The sequence below is a fragment of the Sciurus vulgaris genome (genome assembly GCF_902686455.1).
Source record: "Sciurus vulgaris genome assembly, chromosome: 1".
NCBI classification, from domain to species: domain Eukaryota; kingdom Metazoa; phylum Chordata; class Mammalia; order Rodentia; family Sciuridae; genus Sciurus; species Sciurus vulgaris.
The window spans coordinates 142,836,266-142,860,139 of record NC_136461.1 but is presented as its reverse complement, the minus strand read 5'-3'; the positions used below and the strand labels follow the sequence as shown (position 1 = coordinate 142,860,139).

General features: G+C 34.7%; 1 protein-coding gene across 7 annotated transcripts in view; it reads left to right on the top strand.

Moving 5' to 3' along the window:
- PDE7A (phosphodiesterase 7A) overlaps window positions 1-23,874 on the top strand; it is a 102,302-nt gene that overhangs the window by 36,642 nt on the left and 41,786 nt on the right. For 5 of the 7 annotated variants that reach the window (XM_079103036.1, XM_079103037.1, XM_079103034.1 and 2 more), the window contains exons 1-3: window positions 1,851-9,537; window positions 15,278-15,338; window positions 17,484-17,567. In XM_079103036.1, the coding sequence (XP_078959162.1) occupies window positions 9,268-9,537; window positions 15,278-15,338; window positions 17,484-17,567 (415 nt within the window). In that variant the 5' untranslated portion in view covers window positions 1,851-9,267. Of the gene's footprint in view, window positions 1-1,843; window positions 9,538-15,277; window positions 15,339-17,483; window positions 17,568-23,874 lie in introns of those variants that run through there. The other 2 variants (XM_079103039.1, XM_079103038.1) reach the window with 2 other exon arrangements.

Genomic DNA, 23,874 nt, shown 5'->3' with positions numbered 1-23,874 from the left:
TTCTCAAAATTTTTTTGGTCAGGAAATCAAGGCATCTATCTGTAGCGTGGTGCTCTCCAAAGTTGTAATGAGGAAACCTTTTTTGCCCTTTTAGTTCAGAGTGGCTGCCAGCAATCCTTGGCTTTCCTTGGTTTGAAGAGGCACCCCTTCAGTCTCTGCTTTTGTTTTCACGAGGCCTTACTATTTCTATGTACAAATTTCCTGCTTCCTGTAAAGACACCAGTTATGCTGGCTTTAGAGTCCACCCGAATCCAGGATGTTCTTATTTTAATTTGGTTACATATGCAAAGACCCTTTTTCCAAATAAAGTCATATTCAAAGGTACCTCAGGGTCAGGTTGTTGTTGTTTATTTGTTTGTTTCTGTTTTTGCAGTGTGGGAAACTAAACCCAGTGCCTCACACAAACTAGCAAGTGCTTCACCATTGAGCTACATCCCATCTCAGGGTTAGGGTTTTGACATTATCTTTTGGGGAAACAGTTCAACCCCACAACAACTTGGTATGTTTCTCCATTTATTTAGGTCTTTAATTAATCTCTAAAATGTTTTAGTTTTCAATGTGTAGATCTTGCACATATTCTCTTAAGTTTATATGGGAATATTTTATGTTTGTGGATGTTTTTGCAAATTTTATTTTTAAAATTTCGTTTTTCGATCTTTATTATGGTATGTAAAAATACAATTGACATTTTTATATTGACCTTGTGTCCCTTGAACGCACCAAATTTTATTAGTTCCCATAGCTCTTTTATAGAGTCTAGGATTTTCCACACAATTGTATTGTCTGCAAATGAGGATACTTTTCTTCTTCCTTTCCAATTTGTATGTCTTATGTTTCTTTTTCCTGCCTTAATGAGTTTGCTTTGACTTTCAATATTTTGTTGACTGGTAGAGCAGACATTCTTACCTTGTTCACAATTTTAGGGCAAAAACATTTAGTCTTTTATTGTTAAGTATGATGACAGCTGTAATTTTTCACAGATGCCCTTTCTCAGGCAAGGAACTTCTCTGCCTGGTTCAGTAAGAGTGTTTATTATAAATTAGTATTGAATTTTGTTCAAATGCTTTTTGAAAAATCAGTTGAACCCAGTGTATAATTTTTCATTTTTATTCTTTTAATGCTGAATCACATTTATTGTTCTTTTGAATGTTAAAAGGTTGAATGTTAAAAGGTTGAATTCCCAGAATAATCTCTACTTGTGATAATGTATTTCCTTTTTATGTATTATTGGATTTTATTTAGTAATAGTTTTTAAGATTTTGTGTATGTGTTTATAAGGGATATAATTAGTCTGTGGTTTCCTTTTTTGTGTCATTATCTGGTTTTGGTATCAGTTGATTTTCAGTTGATCTTGGTGTAGTTTTCTTTGTTTTTTCCTGTATGGAGTTCATTGAGCTGCTTTGAATTGTAGATTGATAGTTGTCACCAAATATGAAATTTGGGGGCCATTATTGCTTCCAGGATGCTTGCTACCTTTTCCTCTTGGGAACCTTAATAATTCTGTATGAAACCACCTGATATTACCCCACAGGTTTAGATTCTTTTTTTTTTCCTTCTTTGCAGCAGTTTAGATAATTTCTAATGATCTTTTCTGTAATGTCTGTTGTTGTTAAGCCCAACTTTGAATTTTTTATTTTTAGATATTGTATTTTTCATCTATAGATGATCTATTTTTTTTAAGTTTCAGTTTTTGTTGTTGTTGTTGTTTTTTGACATGCCTGCATATTTTCCCTTAAATCTTTGGATATATTTTATATTTACTGTAACCGTTTCAAGTCCTTGTTTACTAATTCCATTTTCTTTGTTTTGTTCTTTTTTTTTTTTTTTTTTTTTTTTTGGTGCTGGGGAGTGAATCCAGAGGCACTTAACCACTGAACCACATCTCTCGTCCTTTTTTAATTTTTCATTTTGAGTTAGGGTCTTCTTAAGTTGCTTAGGGCCTCCTTAAATTGCTGAGGCTGGCTTTGAAAAACCTGTCATTCTCTTGCCTCAGCCTCCAAAGCCTCTTGGATTATAGGTGTGTGCTACCATGCGTGGTGATCAGTTTGTTTTTATTGACTGATTTTTTTCCCCTCCAGTTTCAGGTCATGTTTTCATTTTTATTCTCCTAAATTGTAAATTTTGACTTGTTATCTTTTAAAAAAGAATCTTGGATTTTGATCTGCTAGGAAGAATAGTTGTTTGCAGATCTACTTGATCTTCTTGACTTTTTATAAGCTTTGTTAGTATGGTTCCACAACAGTGTTGTCTGATAGAACTGCACTGATGGGCTAGTTTTGCTGTCCTCTCATTAAGGTATAGCATTTCTGTGATCTCCATGGAATGTCCCAGGTATTCTGTGAGGTCTTCTACTGTGGTTGGTTGGGAATCACATGTTTCTCATCCCCCTTGTACTGGTTCTTTCTCTTTTCCTGTTCTCATGGAGTCTTATTCTACACATGCCCAGTTTGTATTCAGCCATAGACCCAAGAGGACTCACCTTCAAATTTCTAGAGCTCATTGTCTTCATAGCTCTCTTCTCTCTGGTAATCAGCCCTGCAAATTTCAGACAAGATTCGGTGCATTCAAGGTGGTGTGGTCATAGACATCAGCCCTGCAAATTTCAGGTGCTTCAGCCTCACTGAGCTCCATTCTTTTCTTGTCTCCTTAGCTTTGTGAGATTGCTGTGCTTTGTAGGATTCTCTGCTTCACGTCTAGGTTTAGTGACTGCTTACAGGGGAAATCTGGGCAATCATGAGGCTCACCTTGGTTTTTCTCCCCTTCTGTCTGCGATCCAAGTCCTGTTGTGGTTTAACATCTAAAAACAGTGTTTCATATTAAAAGCCAAGCATTCTAGTTTGTGATGGGAGAGCTAGGCAAATACCAATTACCCTATAATTTATTGAACCTTGTTTATAGTTTAGTGGCCAAGATTTAGCTTACCTTTTATAATTTGAACATACTGCTTTTTCTGCCTGGAGCTCTTTTTCCTATAAGTTTTACCTGATAAACACTTATTCATCATGTCAGGGTCAGATTCTATGTCAGTTTTTCCTAGTAGTCTTCCTTGATCTACCAAATCTGGGTTGGATGCCATACTCGCCATACTCATAGCCCTGAATGTTTGCTTGTAATTGTAGTTACTTGTTGTATATTGTATCCCCAGGGCCTAACACAATGAGGATCTCAAAATCAGTCTCTCTCTCTTCCATCTTACATGTGGAGATGAAATGTACTGATGTGCTTTAAGTAAACATTAAACTTTTTTGTGCTTTTTTTCATTACTTTGGAGAGGGTAGCAACTATTGGCTGATGCCATTCTTATTTAGAAGTTTTCTTTTTAAATTTGCACATTTCTTTAGAGATTATTATTTTTGTTCTCAATGTCTGTCATAAACATTTTTGTGTATACTTACCCACAAATAGTGGTCTGTTCATATTAGTTTTAGAAGAGAAATTTTTTTTTTCCCCCAATCTACAAATAGGTTTCATTAAAATGTATTTTTTGGGCTAGGGATATAGCTCAGTTGGTAGAGTGCTTGCCTTGTAAGCACAAGGCCTTGGGTTCAATTCCCAGCACCAAAAAAAGAAAAAAGAAAAAAATGTTATTTCTCAAGATAAATACTTCTGACCACCTAGTTGTTACAGTAGCTTTGAATAAATCAATATGGCATGGAATGTGGAGGTATATGCGCTGTCCCATTAAAGAGCCTTTAACATCAGTAACTTTCTTAGAAAGGCTTCTTTGATTATTGAATTGAAGAAGATATATTTATGGTGCGATAATCTTCTTTTATTTATCAGAAAAGAATATTTCCGTTTTAGTTTCCATTTCACAGATGTATGAGTGATTGCATTTTGTTTTAATAATACTAATAGATTTGGTGTGAATTTGGTTCAATTTTGCTTTAAGTTTAAAATTAAAATTGTTGGCATAAAATGAAATTATGAGCTGTCATTATAGTATTGTAGAATCTTAAAACTGGCAGAGATCTTGGAAGTCATTTGTTCTAACCTGCTCCACAAGTTCCTCGACTGGTTTGAGGCAGCTCCTTTCAGTTTACATTGTTCTAATTGTAGAAAGTTGCTAGAAATTACAGTAAGTTCCTAGAGTGGTAACATTGGATCAAATTCTGTTTCCCATAAATAACTACCCATTGATCCTACATCTGTCTTCTATGATTTCAAAGAATTAAGCTGCTTCTGCTTAGGGTATTTTGTCTTAAAGCAGTTTAACACCTATTTTGTCTCTTCTTATTTCTTTGCCTGAAGCATCTCAGTTGTAAACCTCACATATATTATTCCTAACTGCATTTTAAAATGTGCAGTGTGTATGCATCTCCATAGTACTGTTCAGAACTGAATTTAGTATTGTAAATGTGGCCTGTATTAAGGACACTAGTGCATCCTTGGTTTGAATACTTAACTGACACTCAATGCCTTCTAAGATTGCCTTCACTTATTGTCTCTTACTGACCTAGAATGTAAACATGCTGGGCTTTTTTTTTTTTTTTTAAAGAAATTAAAAACCATAATAGTTTAGCCAGGTGTGGTAATGCGTGCCTATAGTCCCAGCTACTGGGAAGGCCGAAGTAGGAAGATCCCTTGAGCCCAGGACTTCAGCCCCAGCCAGGGCAACATAGCAAGACTCTACCACTTAAGAGTCTTAGGACCTTCCACCTGATCTAGCTGGGCATCACAAACTGTTTCTTAAAAAACAAGTAAACAAACAACAACAAAAACTTAAAACTTTAAAACCCATTTCTATTTTTCTATACATACACTATTTATGTCAAAATGTAGGCAAAAGATTTTTAGTTCATTTTGTAATTCAGCATGCTGATTTATCCTTTGTGTTTTGTATGCAGATTTGATATGCTTTTGTCTGATATCCCTGTTGGTAAATAAACTATGGAACAGGACAGGTCAAAAGCAAAGTTGTGTTAATTAACTCCAGCTTATTCTAATAGTTGGATATTAGGTCTTTATTTCTTGGTGTTTGTTTGGTTGGATAGGAGTTTTCCTAACTGATATGGGACTCACATTGCTCTTTTTTTTGTTCTTAAGAAACTGTTTGCAACCTTGCTGCCATTAAGGTGTCCCAAGTCTGTGACATTCTCCTGGTCTCACATGCTAGTAGCCTGAGATTTACAGTGCACCATTGTGTATGCCTTTTCTATGTCTAAACTCTGCAGTTATGGGACCTACCCTACTATATTTTTCCTTTTGGAAATTGTGTCAGCATTTGCATGTTTTGTGACAATTTTCCATAGTTTTAAAAATATGAGCAGAGCTTCAATAAGCAAATCTCTTCAGTTCTCTTGGTATTATAGGATGATGTTTTTCTGGATCAGAAGACTTAAATTGTTGTAAAATTTCAAGGTGTTTTTATTGCTTCCCAGGAGGAATCACATACTGTTTCCCTCAAGTATAGGCATATTATATTATGTACCAGAAAACTTAATTCAGAGCTCTAAATCAATATGACAGAAAGGTTTTAACTGACTTGTGAAGCTCTCATTACTATACCTTTTAATTTTTGTTGTTGTTGTTAGTTAAAGAAAGTTTACTTTTTCTTCAGTTTTATAGTTCTTGAAATTCATGTCATTTGAAAAATAATAAACTGGTTTTTAGTAAAAAAAACAAACAAACTTCTACTCTGATTTGTTCATTATTCAAATGGTCTAGAATCAAAATGATAAAAGTACAGATGGGAGTTTTTAACTATAGTGTTCACATTTTTTATCATAAATTTGGTTATAGTTTTCTACAGACACTACTTTTGTATAAAGAACTCTGTGATAGGCTATTTCTGTCCATTGGATTCCAAAATTATAGACACTGATGTCAATGCAGATGAGGTTTGCCTAATTTGGTCAAGAGAGGGACATGCTGAGTCTCTATATGGGTAGTTAAAGGCCATTGCCAAGATTGACAGGTGTCCTGTGGGTGGCAGAGTCCCAGGGATAAATTTGCTCTTGGATTACTTCTCTAAGAAACAATGATCAAAGTCATACCTTTTTTCTATTGATCACATATGAAAAAGGTCTGTTTTAACTTAGTTTTTCAGACATTAGCCTTATAAACTCCAGAAAGATAATAAAGTTTTATAATTTGTTCTTATAGTACAAGTTTGTTTTTGAAAGTTTAACTGTACTCTGTGCAGTAATTTTGCTGGGATAATCAAGTACTTATTATCCTGCCATGTTTCACTAAGGATTTGAGACAATAGTTAATGTAAAAAAAAGTTTGTTATTAGTGTAAAAGAAGCAACCACTTTGGCAACAGCCTTTTTTTTTTTAAATCTTAACTGAAAAATTTTTATTAAGGAGTCTTATAACTTAAGAAGATAAGTTAGTACTAAATATGTCTCAAAATAAATGGTTTTAAAGCCATCAGGTTCATGATATTCAGAAAGTTAAGCATACTGCTTTAAGAAAAATTGTGTCAGATTTTTGTAAGATTTGAGTAATGTAAATGTGTCATTAGCAACAAAAACTTTGTGATTTTAGGGTGAATTCTTTCGATTTAAATAGGAAAATTTCTGATCTGAGTGCATTGTGTCTTGATTATTTCTGTATTACAGTGTCAGGAATATAGTAGAAATTTGAGAAGTAGATGCTGGGGAACCATCTTAGGGAGCCAGCCTGTTAGCTGATGTGGGAAATGAAAGCCAAGAGCCTAGTCCTCTTAGGGGTCAGGGAAGGTTTCCCAGGCGTCTGACATGCACCATGCAAACTCCCCTCAGGAACTGTTGTGATTGCAGTTAGGCTTAGACTCGATGTGAAGCTAGAGTGGTTAGGGCATTATCATTTTTAGATCTTAGATATTTTAAAAATTTGCTGAAATTTATGGAGAGTCCACTCTAAGCTAGCTTTTGCTTTACAGATATTGTTTAACTTCTATGAAGGGAAGGAAAATAAGACAGAGAGATGGTGAGCAGCTCAGGGTCACTTAGCTCACGCAGCAAAGAAATAGACCTACATGCTCATCTTCAAGCCCAGTAGAGTTCTGAGATGGCAAAAATAATCTCAACAGAGATGGGGTGTAGCTCAGTGGTAGGGCACTTGCCTAGCAAGGCCGAAGCCCTGGGTTCAATCCCCAGGACCTCAGACAAATGTCAAAAGAACATTGGGGACTGCCTTTCTTACTGTTTCTTTTCTTCTCTGTATCTCAATTTTAATTTTTCCCTTCTCCCCCTATTAATCCTTCTCTTTTAGACTAAAAGATAATGCAGATTCTTATGGTTACTATTAGCCAAAAGACATTTATAAAAATATTTAAGTACTGTACAAAAAACAGCAATTTTATTTGCTGCAACTGTATGTAACGGTACTTGAGTAACTAATTGGAAGGGAAGTGTGAAGAGAAAGGAAGCATTACTGGGCTATAGGCTAATTTGGGGTGCAACCCAAGCCAGAGTGGCAGAGAATGACCCTGAAGCCCTTGCTAGCCACTGTCTCTGGCTGCACAACCTCCTACAAATGAATATTGGGCTAAGATGCACTCTGCTATTTTGTCCCATTCCCAGCCATCCTTGGAGTTTGCTGAAACCTTAGTGGGCTACAGAGAGTAATCAAAGACTCTTAACACTCACAGGTCAAACCTGGTCTTGTGACAAAGTAAAAACATTGATTCGTGCAAGGATCAGCATATTAAATATGTTTGTTAGTCCCATAAGCACCAAATGAAAAGTTTATGACCGTGTGTTTTGAATGATTTTAATTTAGGAAAATTTTAATTTACATATGTAATTTTTTTATGCTTCATTTTGGCAGATATAGAATTCACTTCTTTTAAATAAACTGTACTGAGCATTGGATAATGAAAATAGCATGAGTATTTGAACTATTCAGGCTCTATTCAAATACTTTAGAATCATCATTTGTTTACTGTGGATATGCAGATGGCTTTTGTCTTCTGATGGACTGCTGTCCTTGACAGTCTCTCAGTCCCATGTGTTTATTTCTTTCGTCAGTTCTAGGTGTCCTCACCTCTCTCCTGGACCTTTGCAGTGGCAGCTGAATTGCCCTGAACTCCTATGTATATAAACTGAAGTGGTCTTTCTAAAGTCAAAATCTGCTAAACTACTTTATCAGGATGAAGGCATTACACCTTCATGAGGAGGCCTCTGAAAGTTCCCAGAGATCTGGCCTTGGGTTTCCCACTGCTCCAGCCTCATATGGCCCAGGTCACCTTCCTACACTCAAGTTACCCTGGTCTTCTGTCTTTTCTACTTGCCTTGCTTGGTTTTGTCTCGCTCCTGGGCCCAGGTGCGGCTTTTGGTCTGCAGGACCATTCTTGCCCTCTTTTTCCTGTTCTTACTACCTCACATGTCAGCTCAGGGAGGTTTCTAACACTCTGAAAACAAGTTCCTCACCTCTTAAGAAGGTCAGACCCAGGTTTTGTTGGCGGTTCCTGTGAACTTTATAGCACTTGTTGAAATTGCAATTTTCTGTTTAATTTGATTAATGCAAATTCTAACTAAACAAGGGCAGGAGCCACATCTGCTTTTACTCAATAATCTTATCCTTGCCTTTTAGTACAGGGCCTGGCACAAAGTAGCAGCTTAGAAAATATATGCTGAACACTTGAATGAAAATTCATGAAAAACTTTTTCTCAGCAATACTACCCAAGACTGTACAATGGACTGTAGCTCCTGAGGGGACAAAGCCATCTGCATGTCCACAATAGCCTCTATTGTTATGGATGGTCATGAAGATGAACAAGTGGAGGCACAGTGTGTCATTAGATGGTTCACTCACAGTCACAAGAGCAAGACTTGTACCAAAAACTTTAAAATATTAATGAGATTGCCAAGTGGTTTTGAAAGTAATATAATTTTAATTATTTGAAAATGCACTGTTAACAGCCTGGTCTTTGTCATTAAATCCAGAGTGAGTGAATTATAATGTTAAGTAGCTCTGACAAATTTATGACAGCTTCTAACATTCATGAAGCAATCCAAAGGAAATAAAAAGTTGAAGAAATTCAATGTTAGAAGTTTGAAAAGAGTAAAATACAGTAATATTTTCAAATGCAAGGACATTATGTCTGTGAAACTGGCCTATGTGAAAAGAATGAGAAAACTTTTAGTCCTGCCAAGTATTTTTTGAAAATCGTTTCAAGACATTCTGTTAGTATTAAGATTGTAGAAATGTTTGGGGCTAGCCTGAGATCACTTCTGTCTACATCTTGGGAGATGTTAGGTCAGCTAGAGTATTTTCCCCCTTCTCCCAGCATTACTTAAGCTGTTCTACTCCAGCACTGGGGTTGTGGCATTAAGCATGCCCTGGGTAGGAAGCCTGGCCAGGCAGTGCATTCTCAAAAGTCAGGTGCTCACTGTTGGAAGGCAGCTGCTTGAGGTTCAAGGCATTCAGTGTCCCTTTCTTTTGCCTGGGGACAGCTGGTTGTTTATCAGACTCCTAAGAAGTCTTCCTTGCTCATTGCTCACTGGTAGAGGAGAGAGATTATGCAGCGGGTTTTTGATTGATCCAATGGGAATTACACTGATCTGGTGTCTGGCCTTGGTTCTTATTAAGTGGATCACCTCTAAGGTAGGCCATCTTCACTCTTAGGACTGTGACATCAATCATTAATGTACATATTTGATAGGAATGAAATAGGTAATTTTCTTCTCCTTTTGCCTCAGTTTCTGTTTCTCTGATTAAGAGGACCAAAGTCTGTTAGCAAAAAGCTTAAAAATTACTGTTTGCAATTTTTATTCTTAACTCACTTTATTCCTCTTGAAGGGTTTTTTATGGTGTCATTCCTGAGTAGCTTTCCTTGGTTTCATTCCCTTAAAAAAGTTTTTATGATTAAAGAAGTTCAACTTTAAGTTTATAAAATTAAATAATTTAGACTTTTGGTTACATATATTTTAAACAATATCTTTTGGAGAATGTTACTGGTGCTTGACTATTCAACATATAATTATTGAGGATTTCTAAACAACAATCAGCATTTTAAAAACTGAACTCCACCCTCTGTCATATTCTCTTAAAGGTCTTGCTGCTGCTAAAATGTATGTCTTAGCTATAATATATTGACAAAACAGTAACTGTTATTTTTGAAGTTGAATTGTAAGCATCAGACTTGAGAAATGCTTGATGAAATGCTAGCTAGCTGATTCTATTTAGACAAGAACCAAAAACTAAAGGAATATTGAAGATTATACTATTTGAAATTATTTTTTCTACACTTGTATAAAAAGATTATATCTTTTGTCCACCATGCCACTTTTTCTTTATGTATTAAGAAACTGAAGAGTATTAATATAAAATTTAAAGAGCTATCACTATTTGCTGAGCAACATTTTGCTGAGCAACATAGAGCTTTTATGAAGTTAATTTTCTTTTTCAAGAAAGACTTTAATCCCTGCTGTGTAATATTCACATCTAAGCAAAAACATTTTAAGTGTGTTTCTTAGTTGAAGTGGTCCTCTTTTTTTAGTGAATATGATTGAAGAAGTATCTTTATGGAGCATAGTATACTCAAATTAAAAAAAAAAAACAACCTTTTTTTTTTAAAGTTAAGAATGAATTTTATTGCATCGACAGCTATTTTAAAGGATTAGCTTGCCAAGTTATAGAAGGAAGGTCAAGTTCGTGTTAATAATGCATTAGTTGAATTATGGATGTTTTCAGACTCTACTTTTTAAAGGATCATCAAAAATCTAGGAGAATGCTAATATTTTATTTTTTTAAAAAAACAATAGGAAATGGATCAAATTCAAAGAATTTGAATTCAATGGGTACTCAAACCACAACGTGTTTTTCTAGTATATGTAAGATTAGTATATTCTGAAAATGCTCATTTTGCTCTATCAGAGAAAACAGGTTTTAGAACTTTGACAGTGCTTCATGGTTTGTGTGATACTGTCTTTCGATATTGTTACCAGACATTTCATTTAGTGCTACTGTGTTTAAGTCCTACAGCCATTACTTTATTAATCTGCAAAACCAGACTAATAAAGCCCACCTTATAGAGTTCCTGTGAGAATTAAGTGAGATATTGTATGAAAGCACGAGGAACATTTTCTGTTGTTACTTTTACCAATGTAAGGAAAATATATTTGCTTTTGTGAGCTAGATCATATAGTGGAATGCTGAACAAAGTGAAAACAATGTCACTTTAAATGTCTTTGTTGGGTTTTAAGGCATCTGTCTTTAAAAGTTATGTATTAACTAATACTTGGAACAACTTTTACTCCTTTTGTCATTTACCTTCAAGTCAAATCTTTATGGAAGAATGGTTCACCCAGTTTCAAGGTGAGCGAGTGTCTTACCAGGGCCCACAGAACGCCTGTGAGCATGGCAGTGAAGCCTTTGGAACCTTACAGTTTTAACTTGTTTATGCTGCTGCTGTCAGTTTCTGATTAGCTCAGCCTCGCCCATGCTTTGACCTATACTAGTTTGCTTTACAAGCTGTTCCCAGGATGGCTAAATTAGAAGAGTCACGAGTAGAAGCCTCAGTTATTTCCATTCACTGGTGAGGTGAGGTGGGAATGTGGATGGTAGCCCAGAGTGCTTTGTGACTGGTGTGTGACACAGGATTTTGATGAAATTTGTTTTACTATTTTTATTAAGAATAAAGTTCTGCTGCTGTACATTTTTAACAGTGACTATCTTTAAAGAAATGTATGTCAAGTCTGGGTAACAATTTTGGGGTATAGAACACACACAGTGTTTTAAAAGCAATGTGATTCTAACATGGAAGTAAATTCTTTGTTCTATTTCATAATTTATAGAGTATTTTTCTGAAATGACTTATTTAAGATCACTTAGCAAGATAACTTAATAGTATTCATCTTAACTTCTCAGTCATATTCAATAAGAAAAGAGGATACTTGGATGTAAGAAAAAAGCATGCTCAAAGTGTTATGCTTAGATGTGAATATTGCACACCAGAAATTAAAATCTTGCTTGAAAAAGAAAATTAACTTTATAAAAGCTTTTGTGTTGTGATGCATGATTTATCACTCAGGTTGTATATATTGATAGGTTCATGTGTATGTGTATGTGTGTGTGTGTGTGTGTGTGTGTGTGTGTGTGTGTGTATTTATACCCACACACACATGGTGCTAGGGATAGAACGTAAGGGCCTTGTGCATGCTAAGAGTATGTTCTGCCACTGAGCTACATGCCCATCCCTTAAATACTACTTTAAAAAAAATTGTTTAGTTGCCAATGGATCTTTTATTTTATTTATTTATTTATATGTAGTGCTGAGGACTGAACGTAGAACACATGCCAGGCAAGTGCTCTACCACTGAACCACAACTCCAGCCCTCAGATACTATTTTTAAAGCCTGTTCTTTTAAAAACTTTTTTCAGTCTCATTTGAATACATTTAGTAAAAGCTGTCATATGCCTCAATATAGCATTTAAGCTAAATATTTGTTGACCTATCTTACTTAAGTTAGTATGTTATCATTAACAGAACAACTTGAATATTTTGCACATCCCCAAGAAATTTGTTAAATATACTAAAAATTAAATTCTACCTTTTTTGACAAGTTTTTGCTAAGACTAATATAGGTCTTGTCATTATAATATCTAAATTAGTGATTGTATGAGTCTAAAATAGTTACCTTAAGTTTAGTATGCTATAGATAAATGATAATCTAGATTATTTATGTTCATTGCTTGATTTTTGTTATAATGCTGTTCTCTTTTACAGAGACCTGGTATCAGTCTTTCATAGTTCTTAATATGTGAAGTAATAAATGAGAGTTTGCCTTCCTAATCAGTGGTTATTTTAGTAAACACCCTTCCTATATTAAAAAAAAAAAAATACTGTCCATTCTTCTAAAGAGCTAGCTATTACAGATAACAGCCTAAAATTTGTTTTAACAGGCTATTGAACTACATTGTCATTGGACTCTACCTGATTGAAAGGTACTGGCGATGACAAACTATTAAATCATGATATCTGTAGTTTCCATAATGTTTGAATTGATAGAAATATTTATTTCCACATATGCCCTGTTCAAGTTATTAGTTACCCGTATTATAGCAGTTATTTAGGAGAGGCCCATAATCTAATGAACTTAATATCTTAGGAAGGGCATAGGATCAGCAGCCATGAGTGACTCCTTTTAGCATTAAGTGATGATAGTGGCTATATGCTCTAGAATAAACAGTTTCCCATGAAACACTGCAGCAGCTTTCTTAGATTTTCCCTTGTTGGGAGATGTGTTAAGCATGATGCCAGTGGTGTATTCTGTATGATTTAGTCCCTTGAGATTTTAGATCATGATTTTTTTGGTAGGTGATTTTTACTTTACTTTTTAAATATCTGTTTTGTAAATATATAAGAACTGTGTGTGTTACAAAATTTAAAAAGTACAAAGTTATATACATTAGAAAGCCCTTCTCCTACCTTTCTGTCCCTCAGCATCCTTGTAGACAATCGATGTTGATAGTTAGAATTTTATTTTTGTTTGGAATGTTTGTTTCTCTTACGTTTCATGCACTGTATTTCTTTTCCATGAAATCATATAAGGTTTTAATTGAAATGTTCTCTTTCAAGAATGTAACTTAAGGTTTTGGGGAATTGTTTTGCATATTAAATCCAAGTGAGAACTTCAAATAAAGTAAATTTTCTTTATGATTTAAAAACTTGATTTTTTTTTCCCCTTCGACATTTGTAGACATATGGTTAGGGACTGTCAGTCACATGCTGGAGTTTTTTTTTGTTTTTTGTTTTTTGTTTTGTACCAGGAATTGAACCTGGGGGTTCAACCACTGAGCCACATACCCAGCCATTTTTATTTTTTCATTTTGAGACATGGTCTTGCTGAACTGCTGAGACTGGCTTTCAACTTGCAATCTCCTGCCTCAGCCTCCCCAGCTGCTGGGTTCACAGGTGTGTGTCACTGCCCCTGACCATGCTGGAGTTTTCTCAGGGAAGAATATCATTCACCTGATGAGTCAAAATATAATCTCATGGCTTTAATGTGTATTTCTTTTGTTAATAAGTTCGCGCATCTTTTCTTTTTGTTTAATGGCTTATTATTTATTAAATATTCAGTATTTTCACATATTTAAAATCTTATATTTATGGTATACAAAATCACCATACAGTTTGTTTCTAGATTGTCTATTGACTATTTTCCCCATTTCTTTGCAGTGTCATACCACTTTATATATTAATATTACATAGTGCTGGTTTCGTTTATTACTGCTTTTTAAGAATTTTTAGGCCTGTTAATTCAACTAATTTTGTGGATTACTTTTGATGTGTTAGGCACTGTTCTGACCATTGGGATTTGTTCTGTATCTGTGAATACAGAAATAAACAAAATTCTTGCCTTCACAGAGCTTAGATTTTAATAGGAAATTTGGTCCAATTTATCTTCCAGATTTTAAAAATGTATTCATTTATATATATTCCGTTGTTAATATATTTATAAATTATTCACTTATTTGCAATAAGTGCATTAGTAATTTATGTGTCATATATTTATTTAGAGTTTACTAAATAATAGGTTCTGCTTTAGAGGCGAAAGTAACTGGTGGAATAAGACAGATGGCTCTTGCTCTTGTGGAGCTTCTCTTTGACTAACAAGTGAACAGAATAACATAAGCTAAGTGCCACTCAGGGGACTGAGGAAAGGAGAGGTGGAACAGGGTAGCTGTCAGGTAGCTTTAGATTTGTTAGTCAGGGTATGCCTAGCTGAAGAGAGGACATTCATCTGAGACCTGAAAGATAGAGGGACGGTGATTGCAGTGCTCCAGGATATAGGAACAGGGTCAAGTGCAAAGGTCAGACATTTAACATGGTTGAGAAAAGCCACGAAGGCTGCATCACAGTGTGAGGGAGGAGGCTGACAGGAGGGCAGAGATGTGTGCAGAACACCAAAGACTCTGGAAGTCAGAACCTGGAGTTTAGAATTTACTCCAAGTATGGTGGAGGGAGGCTTTGGAGGATTCTGAGCAGAAACTGAATGCTCACTCTTGATTTTATGTGACAAGAGGACTGGGGGCCAAGAGATAAATCTGGAAAAGCAGTAGATTGCCCTTTTCCTTTCTTTTCCATTTCATTGCTCCTGTATGTTAGTCCCAAATCTTTTTCACTTTGTATCCACTTTTATGGTAGTTCTTAACTATATTTGTATTATAAGTATTTATCTTTCCCCTGACTAGAGAATTCCAGAGCAGATACCATATCTGCTCTGTTGTATTTTCAACTTCTCTTGCCGTGTTTCACAAATAATAAATGCATGTTTGCTTAATTGAATTTTAGATCACATTTCATTGTCATGTAATTAAATATATGCTTTTTTTTTTCTAGAGGCGTGGAGCTATTTCTTATGACAGTTCTGATCAAACTGCGTTGTACATTCGTATGCTAGGTAAGAACTTTATTTTCTATCAACATCAGTTCAATTAATTATCATTATTTGAGGAAAAGGTGTCGTTCATTAGGTAGCTTTCATCACTGGTTGTAGCCGATATGATTTATTTCACTGAAGTTTAAAATCTGGAAGCCAATATTGAATGTGATATGAATAAAGGAAAGTATTGTAGAATTATAGTTAATTGGGAAGTTTCTGGCTTAATAACTGGTATACTTTTTTTTTTTTAAATTGGGACACAATTTTAAATTGCCTTTTGAACATTCTTTATGGAAAGTAGCACTACAGGGTTCCTAAATACTGAAGTGATGAATTCCGACATAGATGAAGACAAGACTATGAAATACCTGATCAGATACTTCTGTCACTGGGATTGTTTTGTTCTCAGTTGTCTGGCAAGGAACACCATTTTTCTTCTTTTAGTCCTAGTACTTAAATTTTTGGTGTTCTACTCACAGGTAAATTACTTTAGATGTGTATATGTATATTTTCTTTCTCTCTTTTCATTCACACATTCCATGATCCCTTCACTTTAATTCATACAATTGAACATGTATATTCAGGTTCCAGTAGGCAAATTTACTCATTTTTTGTTAGAGGAATCTTCCTGTGGCTCTTCTCATACTCTGAATTCCTCCCTAACTTTAAGATATTGAGCCATCCTTATTCTTCAGCTACCTCTCTTTGCCCCCATTTCTCTTGCTTTAGTGTTCCCCATGTAACGTCTTATCATCTTCCATAGAATGAAATTGTGGATTTATTTGTCTTATTCCATAAGATAAAGTTTATGAGAACAGGGACTTTCTGTATTTTGCTTACTGATACATGTGGAATGCCAGACATAAGGGATGCTTTTTTGTCACAGTGTGAAGGAATCACCACGTGAAGGAATCACCCAGTCCTTATGGGTTGGAGTTATGGTAGATGGAATGAGTCTGGAAGGAAGTGATGTTCTTAAAGAAACAAAGAGTAACAACATTGCAAGAGCACAGAAGATGGGACTGAAGACTTGGGGTTAGGAGATTGAAGATTGTAAAAGTGAAATGAGAAAACTACTGTCTTTGGAACCCACAGGGCTAGCTTTAAATGTTCACTCACTGCATTAACTTTGTGGCATGCAGCATGCTGTTTAACTTCTCAAAGTCTGATTTCTATATCTGTAAAATGAGAATGAAGATTCCTTTTGCTGCTTGACAAGAGAACTAAAGCAATGCCCATAAGACAGAAAGAGTTTCTTGTATTTAGTTGCTGTGTCAGTGTCGCTGTGCAGAGAGATGAGTCTGTCTGAAAGTCACATGGGTACATGTAGAACAACACTGAGCTTGTAAAGCTAAAGTTTAAGAACCAGCTAAAGACCTTGGGTTGAAACTGATGATAAGCGAGAAAGAAGATTGATCAAATCAATACTTAGAGCAAAGTATATAACATTTTAATTTACTGCACATTTGTGAAATTGGAAATTGCTTAAGAATAGGTAATATATTTTCTATTTTTAATATCCCTTGTAGCCCATGATATAGTGTGAGACACAGAGTAGACATTTAATACTTGTTTGCATCTTACTGTGGCTTTTAAGTTTTATTCTGAAGATTTTCTATCTCCTGTAAAATAGATTTTGTTTTCCAGTGGCCTTTGTTTTTTTAAACTTTACTTGAGTAATAAGATGTTAGGTTGGATTATAATACACCTGAGTCATCTTTCAGAAAACTAACTTTAAAATGTAGGTTATAAGAATTATTATTATAATTCTTATGATATTTGTAGGGGTACTTTAAAAAAAATTCTCCTTATCTAGCCTTATAACTCAGTGCTGAAAATTTGTGAACTCCTTCAAATAAATTAGCTCTTAACTACTTGCTCCATATGTATCATTAACAGGCCACTTCTTTTTTTTAAAAAAAATTTTAATATATATTTTTAGTTGTTGATGAACCTTTTTTTATTGATAGAATTATATGCAGTACTGAGAATCGAACCCAATGCCTCACAAATGCGAGGCAAATGCTCTACCACCGAGCCACAGCCTCAGCCCCAACGGGCCGCTTCTTAGGAATGTGATGCCATATGGGCCTCTTTTGCACGTGGGAGCTTCTTCACAAATGCCAACCTTCTAAACTTACTTCTGCTCTTAATTCTATCCAGGAGATGTACGCGTAAGGAGCCGAGCAGGATTTGAATCAGAAAGAAGAGGTTCCCATCCTTATATTGATTTTCGTATTTTCCACTGTAAGTGTTAGCAGTCACAAATGTTTCTCACAAACTTTCTAAACTAGTTTATATCTTCGTAATATTATATAACTTTCCAAGTGGAAAGAATACAAGAAACAAAAACTATATTGTGTTTGGAATTTTTAAAAGCATTTAGGACATAAGTGACACTACATTTCTGGATGTTAACAAATGCTTAACTTTTGCTAATTGGAAAAGGGAGTATTAAAATATTAACACCGTTTTAGTTTTTCTTCTCTTATAATTTAACTGAAATTACTTTAGTACATGCATTTCTTTTAAAATGTTTTTTAAGAAGTCATTTTCATTACAACTGGTTTGTCTTTACTGCTTTAAACAAATTATTTTTGTGTGAATGAATGATATTTTATAAAGGTATTTCAGTAGTTTAACAAGGAGTTGTCATTTTATTTGAAAATGCACATCATCTTCGAACATCTTGGTAGAATACACATTTTAGAAGCAAAAATTCTAAGTGGATCTGTCCCCCAATGAAGGGAAAGGGAAAAAAACAGAACTTCTAAACCCCTTAAATATTAAATGCATTAATCTGTTTCTGGAGGAGTTCCACTTTTGGTCATGTTGGGAAAAGTAATTTGGATTAACACCCTAACTAAAAAATTGAGAAAAACTGGATAAAATATAAAAGACATGTATTCAGTATATCTAAATACTAATAAGGCAGAGAAATGAGTCTGGCTTTTCAGATCACTCTCACTGAGTATCATGTGCTGATTCTGAGAAAGGTTGATAAGAAGCACAACAGAGCTTTTGATGAACACTTAAGGGTAGAGAAGCAAAAACAAGTATTTAAAGACCACCAAGATTATGAGGTGGTTAGGTGCTGGTAAACCCTCCATGTTTAGGTTAGAACCCCAATGTGCTACCCACACATTAGAAATAAATGCAAGCTTTGAACTGTCTCAGTCGATGATTAAATATAAGATGATCCATGGCTGATACTTTCTGTTGCATGAGGGAAAGAGATGTTACTTGTCCCTTAAGGTTGCTAGCCTTAAACACAACCCTGAGAAATGTCCCAGGCTAAATATTCATCAGGACTTTTCATTTTTGGCACATCTCTTAAGGACATTGGCACGGACACTTGGGACCTCTGTGGAGGTCTACTAGTAATAAATGCCTCCAAAACTTTTTGGCATAAAACAATCACCTTTTTTATGCATATGACTCTGAGAATCAGGAATTCACTCAGGATCTATCAGATTTGACTTGCCTGTGTTGTATGATGTCTTGCTCTTTAATTGGGAATGGCTGGGATGGCTACACTGGGTCCATGTCTGGGGCCATGGTTCTCTTCATGTCATATACTGGGGCTGAAACCTTCAGCATGGCTTCTGCACTTTTAGGTTTGGTGCCAGCACTGGGAAGGCTGGAATTTCTGGGACTTACCAGCATTTCTCTTTCCATAAGTGGCAATCTCAGTGTAGTTGGACTTCTGTTTTCATAATACTGGGGGTTGAACACAGGACCTCACACATGATAGACAAGTGCTCTACCAGTGAGCTGCAGCCCAAGTCCTTGTTTAAATTTTATTTTGGTCTGACCAAGTTGTCCAGGCTGGCCTTGAACCTAGTGAGCTTCCTATCTCATCCTTCCAATTAACTGGAATTAGAGGCTTGTACCACCACCCTTGACTATAATTAGACTTCTTACTTGGGAGCTGCCTTTTCCCAGAGAAAGTATTTCAAGAGAAAGGAAGTGTAGGAACTTTGTTTCTGAAGGTCTGGGCCTGAACCCTGCACAGCATTATGTTTCTATGTTCTTGATCAGCCATGTCATACAGCTTGTTTAGACTAATGGAGAGAGGATGCAGGCCACAGTTATCAAAGGGAATACAGTTGAAAGTTTTTCAATCCTCTTTCTTTAATCTGGCACAAAATTTGTTGAGAAAGTAAATTGGGTCCTAGAAGGAGAGGAGAGATAATCTCACAGAAGTAGTCTTTGAAGAGATGATGACTTAGAAGTCTTTACAATGTGATAAAAGATATTAGGGCATAAAGTGAGTGTGGTTGGGCATGCCTGTAATCTCAGGGGTTCAGGAGGCTGAGATAGGAGGATCATAAGTTCAAAGCCAGCCTCAGCAACTTAGTAAGGCCTTAAGCAACTTAACAAGACCCTGTCTCAAAATAAAATACAAAAGGGCTGGGGTTGTGGCTTAGTGTTTAAGTGCCCTTGGGTTTAATCCCTGGTACCAAAAAAAAGACATTAAGGCATAGATTTAAGAAGCATTATAAATCTTAAGCAGAGATTTATAACACACCTAACTGTATTATATTGCATATTGTATACTGTTATATAGTATAACTGTAAAAACTGAAGTCAAGGAGAAAATATTAAAGTAGTGAGAGAGAAAGAAGTCACCTTCAGAAGAGTAGTTAAGAGATTGGCAGAAGCAGATTCTATTTCATATTCTTTATTTCTTGGGTCCTCTAACTTGGGCAACAGTTTATAGGGTACATTGGCTTCAGAAGTAACTTCATCCTCTGCATCCTGGATGATAGTGGGGGCTACAAAGATGTGTTGGTGGGGCAGTGCTTTTGTACTTCATTTATAGAAGACCCAAATGCTAAAAGACAAAGAAAAGATAGCTCTGCTGTGCTAGAAAAACTAAATAACTGTCAAACTAAAATTTCATCTACAAACTCTTCTACAGAGTAGAAGGAAAACGACATACTTCATAATTATTATATAAGGCTAGCAAGATTTTGATATTAACAGTCTGATGTGGGTACAGCAAGAACAGAAGATTGCAACCAAATCACTCATGGACATAGTTGAAACATCCTACATAACATAATTGAATTAAATCTGTACTATATTGGAAGACTAATGTATTTTGACCCAGTTTGTGTTTTTCTAGGATTATAAGGTTGGTTCAACATTGAAAAATCAATCAGTGTAATTTGGTACAACTTTATAGAAAACTATAAGACATTCTAGAGAAAAATTAAAGTAGTCCTAAATAGAGACATATATCATTGTTCAAGAACTGGAAAAGTAAAAGATGTCGGTTATGATGGGTGGCCAGCACCCCAGCAGAGAGCAGGTTCAGGCTCAGGAGGTGTGAGCTGCCTGAGAAAATAAAAGGTCTGAAATAATCAGTAAGAAATAAGACAAAGCCAAAGGTTAGATTTAAAAATCAGAGAGCATGATGGGTCTTCCAGTCCTGATAGGAACTGGTACAGAACAACCGAAAAGGCCCCAATTCTTTATTTAAGGGGGGAGCACATCAAAGGCAGGGATAAGGTTTCACTGGAAGGAGTTTTGTTTGGGTGCTTGTTTCTCGGTGTGGGAAGGGTCTTGTAGTAAACAGGTTGATTGTCGTTTGGCTGGCTATACCCATCTCTAGGAGGCTGTGCTTAAATTTGAGTAGTGAGCTAGGACAGGGTGCCCACAGTTCTCGAACCAGTGGATTCTGACTAGGAGTTCCCAAACCAGGCTTCCCTGCCTAATGACTCAGTTCCCACATATGGCTCTTGGATGGTGCCCAGCAATCAGTTTTTCTGAAATTGGTCTATGTAGAGGTTTAGTGAAACAATAACAAAACTATTTGTTTTTTTAATGGAATCAACAAGCTGATTCTAAAACTTATATGTAAGAATGGAAAAATTGGGCTGGGGAGATAGCTCAGTTGGTAGAGTGCTTGCCTTGCAAGCACAAGGCCCTGGGTTCGATCCCCAGCACCGCAAAAAAAAAAAAAAAAAAAGGAAAAATTAAGAATAAAGAGTTATGTTATAGGATTTACTCCTCCTGGATATCAAAATTTATTATAGCATATAATAACTAAGTCAGGGTGATATTAGTTCAAGGATTGACAAATGGGAATAATGGCACTTTATATAGAGTCCAGAAACACAACCATACATCTGTGGTATTTGTGACAAATGTGGTTATATATTGGGTAAAAGTTAAATGGTGCTGTCACATGGATATCCTTATGGAGAATAAAGAATCTGAATTCTTACCAGACATGAAAAAAATCAAATTTTGATTCATGAACTTTGCCAAATTATTCCAATAATTCAGATAAGATGAGGAATGAGAATTGATTTAGCTCTGTGGAGGTGGTAGTAGGGAAGCCTAAGATAAGTGTGGATACAATTATGAGAGAATAGAAAGATAGGAATTAAAGATAGAAAGTGCAGACAACTGTTTTAGAGACTTTTACTGAGAGAAGGGGAAAGAAATAGAGCTGACAGGGTAAATAGAATCACTGAAGCTCAAAATTAATAGCAAAGCTAGAACACAGTTGAAAACTGTTCATGAAAATCTATCTGATTTAGCTTAAAGGACAATTTGTAACCTTTAAATATTTATCTTTAAAAATGAGAAAGAATGAAATAAGTCAACTAAGTAGTTCAATCAAGAAGTAGGAAAAAAGAATAACAAAGGATACCTAAGAAAAGATAGAGAAAGCAACTAGTGAAAATAATAAACAGAATTTAATGAATTAGAAAATTATAATAGAACTACTAAATACTGAGTTGATTGTTTATAATAAATTGCTAATTAACTTAACAGATAAAATGAGGTAAGATTCATACCCCAAAATTATAGGGAACGAGCCTGACAGATGTAAAGAAAATTAAGGAATCAAAATAGTCTATTTAGCATGATTCTAAAACTATATTTAAATAGCAATGTGATCCAGAAAATTTTCTTGAAAGTTGCAGTTTATTTTTTCAAAACTTGAATGCAGATAATTCAGCTAAATGAAAACAGAAATGCTCATGTGGTCTGGAGTCATCAAGATTTGTGGGACATCTGTGAGGTTAAAACTATTTTCATAATAATACTAAAATGTTAATTTGCTTTTCTTACTCTTATTTCTCTCTCACAGGTCTAGTGGAGTTTTTTGAAGCTACAAAATGTGTGATATCTCATATTCGGTAGTTATAAGCAGATATGAAAAATAGCCAGATATTGAAGAGATTTACAGAAGTGTAAAACAGTGTCTTTCTTGTCTCCCTCACCTTTTGTTTTAGATGAGATCTTGCTCTGTTGCCCAGACTGGCTTAGAAACAACTTTGTGGATACTCCTGCCTTAGTCTCTAGAGTAGCTGGAACTGTAACAGTAACAGGCATGTGCCATTGTGCCTAGCTTTCATTAACTTTTTTTTTTAATTAAAAATATTTTGTTTACATTAACATGTTATGAGCTTATTGTTATTTATAAATGAAGTAATATATTTTAATTTTTAATTAATAATCCTATATTCAATTTCATCAAAATAAAAAACATCTGAAAAAATTAACAGGAATTAAAAGGTAAATAAAAGATTGACCTCAAATTTATAGCAAATAAACAGAAGTAGTATCTTTATAAGTCTCATCCTGTTCTAATTTGCATTTGATTAATAACTATTAAGATTCAGCACTAGCTCACATGTTTACTTTATAGAGCTATGTTATTTTACCATGAATTTGTAAAAGCCTTACTAATTATTTTCTAATATTAATAAATAAAGGAGATACTTCTAATGTACAAAATTAGAAAAGCAGCTAATACCAATTTTATCAAAGAAATTATAATGAAAGAGCTACAATGAAAAACTTTAATCTCTTAAATTAGCAGATTTTTTTTTTTTTTTTTTTTTTAAAGATAACTCCTAAAACTGGGTTGGGTAAAATAGAAAATTTCTGTCATACATAATTGGTAGTAGTGGAAAGTAAAGTTTCAATTGGTAGAGCAATTTATAATTATAAGCAATACTTATAAATTGCCATTAAAATATTCATAGTAATAGCCATGTCAAAAAGAAAAAAAAAATTTGTGCTGGAGATATGGCGCTCAGTGGTAGAGCACTCACCTAGCGTGTAGGGGAGCCCTGGTTTGGGTCCTTGGTGCCACAAAAATAAAAATAAGTAAGTAATAAATATTTACACATTCACAAATTTATTTTTAAACAAGTAATAAATATTTATACATTTACATATTTTTAAAAAATATATATTTTAAATTTTATGTATTTTAAATTTTAAAAATTAGATACTTAAGTAGTAAAATTAAAAATTTTAATTTTTATCATGGTAAATATCTCTCATCATTCTCATATAAACTAAATTATTTGAAGTAGACAAAAATTTTCAAGAGTATAAAGGAGTCCTCAAAACCAACATGTTACAGAAAGTTGCAGTAAGTATTCTTTCTGAAAGTCTGAGGGCCAGTGATGCAGCAGATTTTTCAAGATCTTTTTCAAAGATTTTAAAACTCTTTTCAGATTACAAGAAAGGAACCACTCAATGTTATTGTATAAAGCAAATATAGCTTTTTTTTAGAAGC